General features: G+C 37.1%; 1 protein-coding gene across 2 annotated transcripts in view; it reads left to right on the forward strand.

Moving 5' to 3' along the window:
• Positions 1 to 13044, forward strand: part of ELP2 (elongator protein 2) — a 66632-nt gene that overhangs the window by 5568 nt on the left and 48020 nt on the right. For both annotated transcript variants that reach the window (XM_089786364.1, XM_089786365.1), the window contains exon 4: positions 4244 to 4332. In XM_089786364.1, the coding sequence (XP_089642490.1) occupies positions 4244 to 4332 (89 nt within the window). The remainder of the gene's footprint in view (positions 1 to 4243; positions 4333 to 13044) is intronic.

Consider the following 13044-nt stretch of genomic DNA (forward strand, 5'->3'; position numbering starts at 1 on the left):
TGCTGGAAATTTCTCCTCCAGATCTTGAATTTCACCCTCTTCAAGTGTGTACCCAAGATTGGAAAAATGATTGATGATGATTAAAAAAGGGGGAATTCTTCAAAATGTAAGAAAAGGCATAATAGTGAATTGAAAGCATTTGGAGAAAAAGGAGGAGAAAGCTCTAGTTTTAGAAATTCAAGAAAGACGCTCAAATCCAAAATTCTAGTACCAAGATCAAAGTACTAAGTGATCTGGTCCCAGACATTCAAGGTTCAAAGATCGAAGTTCAAATCCAAAAATCCAAGAACATGGCGAAGGAAGTTCAATATAAAGAAATTCTAGAGTAACATAATCATCAGCAAGGGATTCCAATCCATTTTAGGGAGATAAATTTCCAAGCAAGTACATAGAAGACGAGAATGTTCGAAGAGAGATTTTCAGAAAAAGTCAGTCAAAGCTGGATCTTAGTTAAAATGACACAGTTGGAAAAGACTCGAGCTTACATGGCCTCCATCATCATTTCATGGCATTCAATTATCTTTGATGAAGAACTGAGGTCTCCAAGTCAAACTTCTATGCATTCAGAGAATGGAATCAAGAATAATTTATTCAAGGAAGACTGAGCATTTATCGAGTAATGGACATGCATGGTGGATATTTATTACACCCCACTCCTTCCTAAACAAGCATGCATAGTGGGCATTTATTACCCACTACAGTAGTGGATTCCTTGTTGCATTAATGTAGATTCCTTTTCTTTGCCCTAACCCTAATTAGGGCTGATGTGGCACGATCTTGGCCATCAATTATTGTGATCATCCGGGCCACCTGTTGTAATTGAGGACCTATATAAAGGCCTCATTTCTCATTTGTAAAGGGAGATTTTTGTGAGATTGTTGCTATGAGCTGCTGAGATAATAAAGTTTTCATTAGAGTTTGGTGAATACTTGACGTGTCTTAGGGCTTGCTTGTTCTCCTAAATTTCTTCAATTAGATTAAGTTTAGAATAGTCAATGTGTGGTGATTACAATGAAGAATATGATGGTGTATTGATGAATTCCTTTGGTTCATACTTTTGACGTTTTAGTGATTCTAATTCATTGTGTAAAGTTAGCCTGAACTCCTTTCATGCATATGCTCAACTTCTATCATTCGTATACATTGTTCTTTATAATGGTGTATGCAATGATATGAAAATCTTTGGCATAACCCTTGAAGATTGCATCGATTCACGCGTAGTTGTAGTATAACTTGGCGAAGCGGAATTTCATAAATCGAGGAATTTGTCCACTATAGTACTATTTATTGTTATCACTACCCTTAGGATTAGAATAGAATTCCTGAACCCTATCTTATTGAATTTTTGCATATTTTGTGAAAACTCCAAAAAAAAAAAGCACTTCATTGCAAAACCTTAGGATAGCTCCCACATCCAGTATGGCTTGAAATGAATCTAAATAAACACGTAAGGCCCTTTGTGATCATCAACAAATCACATCAACCACCGATCTTATCCACAGTCAAGACCTGGCATTAAAAGAACCTTGAAGTCATTGTATGATCTTCTAGCAATCTTAGCATACAGAAGACTTTATTCAAGAGAGGATAAGATATTTTGGTATTTTGTTCTACTGTTTGGTGAGTCATAAAACACACATCAACAAGTAACTCCTAGTGGCAGCCCCATAGGTTATACTCTTGCGTGACCTATTTTTAGTGAAGACTAGGGGATTCTCTTTGCAAGATTCGAAAGTAACATAATATTTAGAAAACCATGGGTATGTGAGGGTTTCTTTGGTGAAAGGTGGCCATTGTGGATGATTTCTCATCTCTTAAAACACAAGGCAAGCAACTCTGGATTCTGCTTTACAAGATTGAAGGGAGTTGTTTGCCCTTTCATCCTTAAGGATGATGCTTCATTGGGAGTATCATTGCTAGTGGGTTCATGAGCTATTTACGATAAACCACAATACATCCCATCTCAGGTGGGTACAACTTATTTTGAAGGAAGATTATTTATATTGGATGACTCCTATTCAAAAGAGGTAGGTGCACTTAAAGTTATATTAATAATCAAGTGTAAATATATTAAGGGAGGAAAAGCTAGATTGAAGTTAGATGCTCTTGTTTAGGTGACTGGCCATTTGGTTCTATAAGGTCCTTAGTTAAAAATTTTCTTTGCCCTAGCCTATGCCAAGTGCTACATCTTCATTATGGTAACTTCATCTATATTTGGCTTAAGACAGTTTGTGTTCATCTTCATTGGGATAGTTCTTCTTAAAGAACACCTGCAAATCATGATGATAGACCAAAGCTGAGGAGATCTGTCCTTGTGGTGTTAGGTAGAGTGGTTGTGATTTCAACATTACTACTTGCCTTAGGAAACAACCCTCGTTAAAAGCTCCTTGTGGCTTGTATGGCATATGATAAACTCTCTGTCTAAACTATTGGTTTACCTATTCTTGCCCAGATCTATAAATTTGATTTTGTATCCAATCATATCCTCACATAAACTTTGAGCATTTTGAAAGCATCTAAAGCCTTCATACTTGCCTTTTGTACATTCTTTTGTGGACAAATTCATCCTATTGATGAAAGTGACAAATTCATCCTATTGATGAAAGTAGATCAAAATGATACTATTTTTGTTCCTACCCAAGTTGGTTGTTTATTCGAGGAATGGGAAAGAGAGTTAATGATCCATAACTTAGGATTGGATGGGCACGGGCATGGTTTCTATCTCTTTATGTTAGTGTACATTGAAAAATAAAAGCTGCTGATGTCATGCCCGTGAATGTATGCAGTGTTGAAGAAACTACAAGGACTCTCAAGAGCAACAATTTCTTTTGCAACATCAAATAATCTTCCATGCACAAGAGAGCAGTAGAGAATATGATATATTGCCAAATAATAATACACGCGTACAAGAGGTTCCAAGATCCCAGATGTGTATTGTACAAATGAACCCTTTCTTATCAAGCCAAGGTGAGATATACACAAACAAAGTGAAAGGATTATTACAAGTGTCATAACCACATGATATGAAACACAAAAAGTGAACTATCCTAAGTAATGTGTCCTAAGTAAACTCAACAACCTAGGTGTGAATAGGTTTTAGAAGTGGGATTCTGATTTCTAATCTCATTAAAAGACCATTGTTATGCTGACTTACATCATCATGGGGCTGTCATGGTTATAGCCATACTGAGTATTTTATTTGTGTTTTTCCTTGTATATTTGTTAGTCTCTATATACTTGTATTCCTGCATCAATTTCTTGAGTAATTTAAAAACACTGACCAGAAGAACTTCATCATAGGGAAAATAACCTTAAACCTTATCAAGTTCTCTTTCTAATTTGGAATGTGTTCTTTAGCTTTTCTTTCTTTCCTTTTTCTAATATCAGCAAAGAATGTTTCCTTTTCTATTTAGAGGGAGACAAAAGCCATGGATATTCATTTCATTTACAATCTTTTTCCCTTCTCTTGCTGGCTTAATTCTTTTATCCATAGTAATGAGAATTGCCGCAATTTGAGCAATTTTGGCGATTTAATGATGTGAGGAAGCCTAGGCAATTTTTGATGACTCGTTAGACTGGATCGCCAATTTTTGAGGCAAAAATTGCTTGAATCGCCTAACTTGGCATCAGAAAAATCAGCCCCAAAAATCGCCAAGTTGGTTAAAAATCACCAGTTTTTTTTAACATATGTTATGGATTTATTGTTTACATTCCTTGTTTATGTATGTTAGGCTTTAGCTTCTATTTGATGATGTTATAGTGTGTTTAAGTTATATTCAATAAAGGGTGCATCAATATTTTAAATCATCAAAATCTTTAAATTTCAAGGGTTTTTTCACTTTGCCGATTTGTAGCCGATTCATAGGTGATTCATGACTCGAGTAGGCCTTGCCGATTCCAATCTGAATACGAGTTTTGGTTCTTTGCTTTTATCCCACAAGCTGGGTGTGATGGGAAACTGTGGGGTTTCAGCTGGGAATCCCACCATTATTTGGTCAGCGTGTTACTGACGCAGCATAAGTCTGAACCATGTTTTATATAGCATTTTATTACATCAAAAAATTCATTTCAATACCTTTAGCGTTTAATTTAATAGAAAAAGTTCATTCATATGATCTTTAGTGAATACTTGTCTTCTTAAGCATGTATTAGATCATTTCAGTTTTTTATTATTCATTTATTCAATTAGCAGTTTGTCCATTTCATAAAACATCAGGGTTTACCATATTGCATTAAATCACAGACTATGGTCCACTGGAAGAACAGTTCCTGCTCTCTGGAAGTGCTGATGGAGTCATCATGATTTGGGCTTATCTTCCTTCACATAATAAGGTACTGTAACCCTACACTCTCGTAGTTTCTCATTCCATTACATTTCTATAACAGTCTAGGTTTATATTTAGTTTAATTTTTATCTAGAACTGTATAAAATATGGAAAAGTATTAAAGAATTATCTGGGTTTGATGATTCTGTAACAGTGTGTATTTTTTGGTATTATTAGAACAATCTGATAAAAATTTATGGGCTTTTCTAGCCCATATTTCTTCAAAACAAGATGCCTTTCAGATTGCACTAATGGACATGATCTATTATTAAGAAATCATGAGATTGAATTGGAACTTTGAATTCCGTGTCTGGATAGCTTGTTTAGCACACAAAGTTGGGAGAACCTTAACACTAAACATAACAATTAATTTAAGCTAGCTCATCATTTTTAAGCTAATCTCTTACAATCTTCTAAGTTCATGAATTATTGTTTGCCAAGAGAGGCTCCAGTCTAAATTTAAAGCATCACCTTCATTCATATTGTCAGGATGCTTCATAATTTACCGACCTATCCATGTCCCTTTTAGCATGAAAGGATCATCTTTGGTTCTGACTTTGTGTTTTTAATGCAAATGTGATCAGTGGTTGAGTTTCAATGTTCGCTAGAGGGTGAAGCCATTTTTCATACTTGATAATGATGGAGGTCTGTACATGTCTTATTTTTTCTGAATGGTTCTTCCCCTTTCCTCTATATTAGGACAACAATCTTAGCCTAGAATTTGGTTATACCTCGTAGTATTTCTGGGTCCAACATGATCCTTTGTGGGAATTAGTGTTTATCGTATCTCAGCATGGCACCTGGAAACTGTCTCACATTCCTGAAAGCCTTAGTTATCTGCTTTCTTTAATAGCCATTTGTCCTGAACGCTTTATTCATTCCCTCTAAACACTTCAGAAGGTTTTGATTATTGTGTTCAATATGCTTTTGATTGTGTTTCTAAGGGCCCTGCCAGTAAGAGTTCTAATATCACCATTGTATTGTGTGTGGTGGTAATGGAAATGGTCTGCAGATGTACATACATGTATATAACTTATCCATTTTGTTTCAGGAGCACATCTAGAATGTTGTTAGCCCCAATTGATAATGTTCTTAATGAATGTGAAAGAGTCATATCAGTTGTCATGTTGTCATTGATGTCAAGCCTTAATTGGTTAAACATTATGCTAATTCAATAGATTGTCATATCATTTGATTGATGAAGAGGATTTGAAGAAAGTATAATGATGATGTAAGTGTTGATAAGTGATGGTATTCAATGGGCACTTGAATGAGTTAGACTTTGACAGTATAATGTTGGTTTGATTGTTTTACATCATTTGATTAAGTGTTGAGATCATGTATAAGCAAGACAGTTTGGTTGGTGAATGAAGAATCACAGTATTAACCCAACTACTATAGTTGTCACTGAGCACTTGAAGAAGAAGTGAAGAATGTGTAGCTTTATCCGAGTCTAGTATTGACTGAGCAAGATGTAATGTAAACCGAGCATGAACAAGAAGAACAAGTTTAGAAAAGATTTAATCAAAGGCCGACATTTGATGAAAATAAAAATTGTTTGAGAATTTTCAAAGATAAGGATGAAGTTATGAGATCAACGGTTGGAGAAATTCAAAGAAGATTGATAAAGGAGATTTAACAATTTGAATTGGAACACAAAGTTCAAGGTGGAAGTATATTTTCCAAGCACTTAGAATCAATGAATTTAAAGATTTGGCGATTGTGATTAAGTGACAAAACCTAGAAGATTCTAGAGGAGTGGCAAATGTTTTTTATTTAAGGGATAAACACTATGTTCATTGTTGCCGATCAAGTTGAAGAAGAAAGTGATAGCCAGAATGAGAACCAAGTAGAACAACATTGTGAAGATCAAGCAAGGGAAGTGCTAAGTTGATGTGTGAAGTGTGTGAATCAACCAGATAGGCATTAGAGGATTGAAAGAGGAAAGTGATCGAGTGACATAGAGACCTGAACAAGCAAGGTAGTGCTAAAACTGAATAGACTATTTCATTGTTACTTTCTAATCATTGTAGGAGAAAATCTCTTAAGCGAGTGGACCTAACAGTCTTATTAAAATCCTATATTTTGAATGTTTTGTAAGTTCTTTAGAGCAAGCCACTCTTTAGAAAGTTTTAAGGAGTGATAAGGTCTAGATGATCTTTGGTGAAAATTCTCTTTTACAAGGTCACATTAACAATGTGTATATAACTTTTAACAAGGTGGTTCCTAGCAGAGCTCACTTTAGAAGAGTGAAATCTTTGGGTTGCTGGTTCCCAGGTGGTTTTCCCCTTAACATGGTTTCCATGTTAAATACTTGTGTCAAAATTGTGTGGATGCTTATTGTGTTGCATGTTTATTTCATGTTTACTGCTAATTGCTGGAATTTGGTATAAGTTGGAAGTTTGCTCTGATACTCGGTATATTAAGTTGACAATTTGATGCAAAGTTTATATCAATTTATATTATGATGTTAGTTTTGGTTACCAAGTTAATGATCAGAAAAATTTAAGTGTTTGAGTTGGTGAAAGTGTTTTTTAAGGCCTGTAGGATAACTGGTTATAACTGATTTATCCCCCCCTCAGTTATCTAATAAGAGTATCAAGAGCGAGATAGCCATTAATGCCCAATTTGGTTAAGAATTTTATCCTATTGCTGATGCCTATAAGTGCATGTGTGAAAATCCTAATTTTTTTGGTTACCTTGCTGCCAATTGAAATTTGTACCATAACATACTTATTCCACCATTCAGTTTTCCAAGGTAAGGAGTTACGTGTCTTGTTCCCGTAACATGTGTGCAGATTCTAAAATTCCTTGTACTTAAGTTTTTTCTTTTTTAAGGGTTACTCATTAGTGTTTTCATAACATTTGCCTGACATGAAGCGAAAGTGAATTTGGCATTCTCCTTGAAACTTTTGCCTCATATAGTTTAATGTATGAACATGTTCTAACGAGAGCATTGCAATGAAATTAATTTTGTTTTGGCATACATGGATGCCATTTCCACATTTTCCTCACCTCAATTATAGATGAGAAATCTATGTTAATGTCCAATACTCTGATTATTTCTACCTTCTAATTGCATCAAGCTAGTCCTTTTATGTAAAAGAAAAAAGAATGGCAATTACTAAAAACCGGTTTAGATGTTTGGTGAAAAATGTTTTATTATAGTTATCGATGCATTGCTGCTCATATTTGTCGCACAGGTTTAATGTCATGTCCCCTCCCCCACACTAGTTCTATGGCGCTGAGTTAATCTATCTCCACATCCGGATAGATTAACAACATCACCAGTTAGGATGCCTGCCAGTCACAAGGGAGATTTATCTTAAGTTGTCACTTAATGTATTGAAAATGCTTTAATAAAGTTACTTTATGTTTTAAAAGTCATTTACTTTAGAAGGTGACTTAAGTGACTATAGGATAGAATTGGAGTTTAATCCCACATCTCTTATCCCAACACTTTTCCCTCACTTCAAGGTTATAAATAAGAGACTCTGTCTTGGGATTGGAACGCACAAGATTTTATGAACTCAAATACCCAGAAAACTTTGGTTGCTTGAATGTGACTGAGCAATCTTAGGGACGAAAACCCTTGAGAAATCTGAAGCTGGATGTAGCCCTAGTCTTCTTGTGATATTTACTATCGGTTGGAACTCGAGTAGGTGTTGGAGATTAAGTAAGTTGGCATTTCGACTAATGGTGGAGAGGAAACTGGTCAGTATCTGGTGCTAACACTTTTAGAACACCATGTAATAGCGAGGCAACAGTCTAGGAAATAACTCCTCAAGACGAATATAGGTGGAATTCTATGTAAGTTAATCTTTACTTTCTAGACTTTGGCGTTTGGCAACTAGTGGTCTTTCTAAACAGTAGAGACACATTATAAGTGATAGGTGCAAGTGGGCATGAGAACCTTCCCATACGGGTAGACTCCATATGAATATTACCGCTTCAGGTCGGGTTGAGGTGTGTAACTCTAAGAACAACAACAACATTGGGTAACCACAGAATAGTTCACAGGTTCACAGTCGACAATCGGATATGATACAACACTTCAATAGATGGTGATTTTAGAAGATAAACAGGTACTCACGGCATCTGTATTGGGTCACCACATTGATAGAATCCTTCCTCCAATACGGGTCAATGTCCTCAAGCAGTATGAAAGAGTAGAGCAAATTGTAGTGGCAGTCAGCCGATTGGTTAAGACGCCTAGGAATGGTGAAAAAATTAATTCTCCTGCATATGCAACTTCTTAATGGCGCTCACTAGTGTTACGGGTTTGTTCATATTTACTCGCTTACCCTGTGTTGTTGTAAATACATATTTACTATTTACACTTTACTTAAGTTTACTTAGGTTAATACATTATTTTATTATTTTGCATTATTTTATTATTTATTTTGTGAGACACTTAGGAGTTTGTATACTTTTATGAGTTGTCATGTTGACAATACAGATGTACGCAACTCTAATTCAGCACATGGTGTCTACAACACTGGAGTTTGCATCATTCACTGAGTTGTCATGTAGACAACACAGTTATTCGCACTCTTTTTTTAGCACATGTTGTCTACAACATAAATTTGCGTGTTACACTCTTGTAGGCTTATCCTCTCATCATCGCACTTACTTCTGTGCTTAATGGAGGATAACCCATATCTGGTGGACATGTGCCTGGTTGCATGACTTATCATGTAGCTGATTCTTAGGCATTCTAGATGCATCTCAGAGGCTTTTATATACAGGCACTCCTAGTATACTTTCATGCATATTGAATCGAATACATATCGATATTTTGATCATACTCTTTCTGGTCTACAGTTGTGCTTGTGTTTGAGTTCTTAGTTCTTGGTTGAATTTTGCGCTAAGGCAAATTCTTACATTGCATCAGAGCTTGGAGAATCTTTTTTCACATAGCTGTTCGAGACCATTGTTGCTTTAGCACCTCGACCCAGATCTGGCGTACCGTAGAAATTGGGAACGTCTAGAGCCAGAACCAACCTCGCCATTGCGTTTGGAAGGTCGATTCGGTGCAAATCGGCTATAAATTCGGCTAACCTAGGCCAAAGTCACTCGTGAGGCAATTTGTTTTTGCAAATTGGCATCCGGAGGCCCCAATTTGCAACTCGGGTATGGTCATTTTACAGATCTAATTAATTGTTTTTTTGGATCTATAATTTTATTTCTCTGGATTTTTTGGATAACTTTTTTCAAAAAAAAATTTGGCCAAGCGGCCCAACATAATTTTTTTTGGTACAGGTATTGGGCAGTTAGATCCTAACCTTGCACCCTGCGCAGAGAATTGGTGGATCTTTTGCAAATTCCATACTGTGCAGCATATTCTATTTTATTGACGGACTTGATTAAATTTCCGGTGGGCACACAAATTTTCGGCCAAGTTAACATTTTCAGCAACAGGCCTCTACACAACCTTGGCCACCGCATTTGATATTGGCATTGCGTAGGATTTGTTTTAAACTTCCGCAGATTACATCTTCCCACGCATGTGGGACTAACCATGGCACCCCCGCTCGTCATGTTTTTTACCGGCCCTGTGAACGCAACCCTGGCGTGAATTTCCGTCCTCGCGAAGTCATGTTACCGGCATTGGCAAGCTTCGGCCACCCGCTTGTTTTTTGACTAGTCTGGCAACGATGTGGAATTTCGGCGGCCCTGTAATTCTGAACCCCAGTACCGCATAAATTTATCGGCACCCACAGATTTATACCCTTGACGTCCTTTTGCATTCTGCTACACAGGACATGTGGCCTATCCTCCTGCACAACGCTGCGGTCCACGTCAACAAATTCTTGCCAACACGTGGGCTTTGCCATGTCCACCTCCTGACGTCACCGGCCAACAAGGACAGTCCACTCAACATCCACATGGACCCACGTCAGCTATACTTGCCACGTGTACCTTCTTAACACGTGTCAAAATTCTGTATCGTCTGTACACCTAGTCATTTGCCACGTCACCCGATAGCTGTTTTTTGCTGACGTCAACCGGACACGAGGTTAAAATTGATGGCCGTTTGATCGTCATTTGCCGAGATTTTATAACTACAGCAATGACTGTTTGACTGTCAAATTTAGGCACGCAATTTTTCTTATAGACCCATCTTCAGAGGCATTTTTGATTTGGCAGCTTGACTTTGAGAGGCCATAACTCGATCATCCGGACTCCAAATCAGGTGCAATTTTTTTTGAAATTGGGTAGAATTTCTTGAACTTTTCAGTGGTGCAAGGTTTTTTTCAAAAATTGCTTTTTTTGGCGACTATACCTATTCAATCTTGCATTTTGCAACTTCAAACGCTCCATATGGGCTCATCTGGACACGAAAACAAGTTCCCTTTTTTTTGAAAGTGCATTATTTTTCGTCTACTTTCCAGATCTGCAGTTAGGTTATAGGGTTGTGTGGACAAAAATCTCACTTTCAGAATTAGGACTTTTTCTACATTGTAATGCTTTGATTACTTTTCATAATTGTTGTACATTTGAGCTACAGTGCTTAGTGACAGATTTGGGCCTCAAACGATAGTTGTAAAAAGAAAAATCAGAAGTCCACTTTGTACTTTTTGACAAGTGGCCTAATGTACATGCACTACATATAAAGTGCCAAAAGCATCTTTTTTTGGGGGGGGGGGGGTCTTTTGATTGAGTGAAAATAGGGGGTGTGTACTGTGTTTTGTGTCTGTCTTTTATACTCTTTTCATTTTCTACATCATGGGTTCACCTAAATGTCCAGTTCTAACTTCAGGCAATTATTCTACATGAAAAGATATTGTATGGAGTAGATTAATGGCAAAAGGTCTAAACCTTTATGTTGATAGTGCAATACATGGTACAATACCCAAACCCACTGATGCTAAGGAACTCATTGATTGGAAAATTATAAACAATTAGGAATTATCAGGAGTTGTGTACGTAGAGATCTCTTCTTCCACATTCCTAGTTTCACGGAATCCAAACCTGCATGGGACAAACTTGAATCATTGTATGGTATGGTGGATGAGGAAAAGGGATTTTAGATTGAGGATGATCTACTTCTCTTGGATCCAAAGAACTTTGACACAATTCAGGATTATATCGACAAAGCCAATGAGTATAGGGCACTACTTAAAGATTGTGGAAATCCCATGAAGGATGACAAGTTGATTCATCACATCCTGAAGAGGCTACTTTTAGAGTATGCTTCCTTTGTTTCGAGTTATAATACTCACAGGTTGACCATGGGAAGTGCTTACCAGAAGCCTACATTTGATGCATTTGCAGAGATGTTGATTGTTGAACAATCTCACTTGATAGGTTTGGGACTTCTCACATCATCAAAGACCAAAGCATTGGTGGCTAGTGGTGAGCACCAATCAAGTCAAGGAGGGAAAGGTTTTAACAACAACAAGAAGAAGCAGTGGAAGCATAAATCACAATCTGAGACACAAGAATCCTCCTCACAGCAAGGCAATTCTTCTTCCAACAAGAAGGGAAGTAATGAAAAGAAGGATAAAGTTTTTTGTGCATATTACAAAAAGCCAAATCATGATGAGCATCATTGCAAGGTTAAAAGAATCAATGAGTTGGAAAATCAACTCAAGAAGAACAAAATTCAAGTGCCAGGTACTTCCAAGGATTCAACTCCAACCTCTTCAAAGGGAAAAGGGCAAGCACTTATGGCAAACACAAGTTCTTCAACAGAATGGATTCTTGACCCAAGTGCCTTCTATCATATGAGTTCTTCAAAGGGAGACTTTTCTTCATTGAAGTAGTTATAGGTACCGCACATCTTTGTGGGAGATGATACTAAAATGGAAGTTGAAGGGAAAGGACATGTAGAAATGGAAAATGGGGAATTCAAATATGTTCTCTACGTTCCAAACCTTAGCTCCAATCTCCTCTCAATTTACCAAATCACTCACCTTGGAGATCGCAACAAAGTTGAGTTCCTTCCAGATTTAATGATGGTGCGAAGTCTAAAAGATGATTCATTGGTTGCAGTGGGGAAAGTCAATCATGACAAGAGGCGTTATTCCTTCTCCCACTTTGTGCCTAAGTTTCCTTCTCAAGCCTTGTTGACTCACTCACATTCACAAATCAAATTATGTCATGAGCAGTTTGGTCATCTTGACTTCCGTTACCTTCAGCAACTTTGCTTCAAACACATGGTCAAAGGTCTACCTAACATCAACTTTTCTAAGGGTGAGTGTTTATCATGTTTAGTGGATATGCATCTCGAAGAGAAGTATGATAAAGGGAAGTCTTCGAGAGCTCCAGTTGTTCTTCAGTTGGTTCACGTGGTTTTAGCAGGTCCTTTTGCAGTGACTTCAGTCAGCCAAGGCCGCTACATCCTTACTTTTGTTGATGACTTTTCACGATTCACCTGGGTCTACTTCCTTCATTATAAGAATGAAGTGATTGATAAGCTTCAAGCCTTCAAGAGTCATGTTGAATAGAAATCAAGGAAAGCCATCAAGGTTCTACAGATGGACAATGAAAGCAGATATGTGGATAGAAGACTTAAAGACTTTTGCAAACTTGAGGGAATTGATCTTCAGAATCCACCAGCATTCAGTCTGCACAAGATAGATGTTGTAGCATTGAGGATTAGAACTCTTAAGACCATGGCAAGTTGCATGATAAAAGCCAAGTCTCTTGATCCAACACTTGAAGTCGAAGCCATTAGCAGTGCTACTCACATACTTAACATGTCTTCTCATAA

This window comes from Cupressus sempervirens, chromosome 6 (genome assembly GCF_028749045.1).
Source record: "Cupressus sempervirens isolate cs-2001-9-10 chromosome 6, ASM2874904v1, whole genome shotgun sequence".
NCBI classification, from domain to species: Eukaryota; Viridiplantae; Streptophyta; class Pinopsida; order Cupressales; family Cupressaceae; genus Cupressus; species Cupressus sempervirens.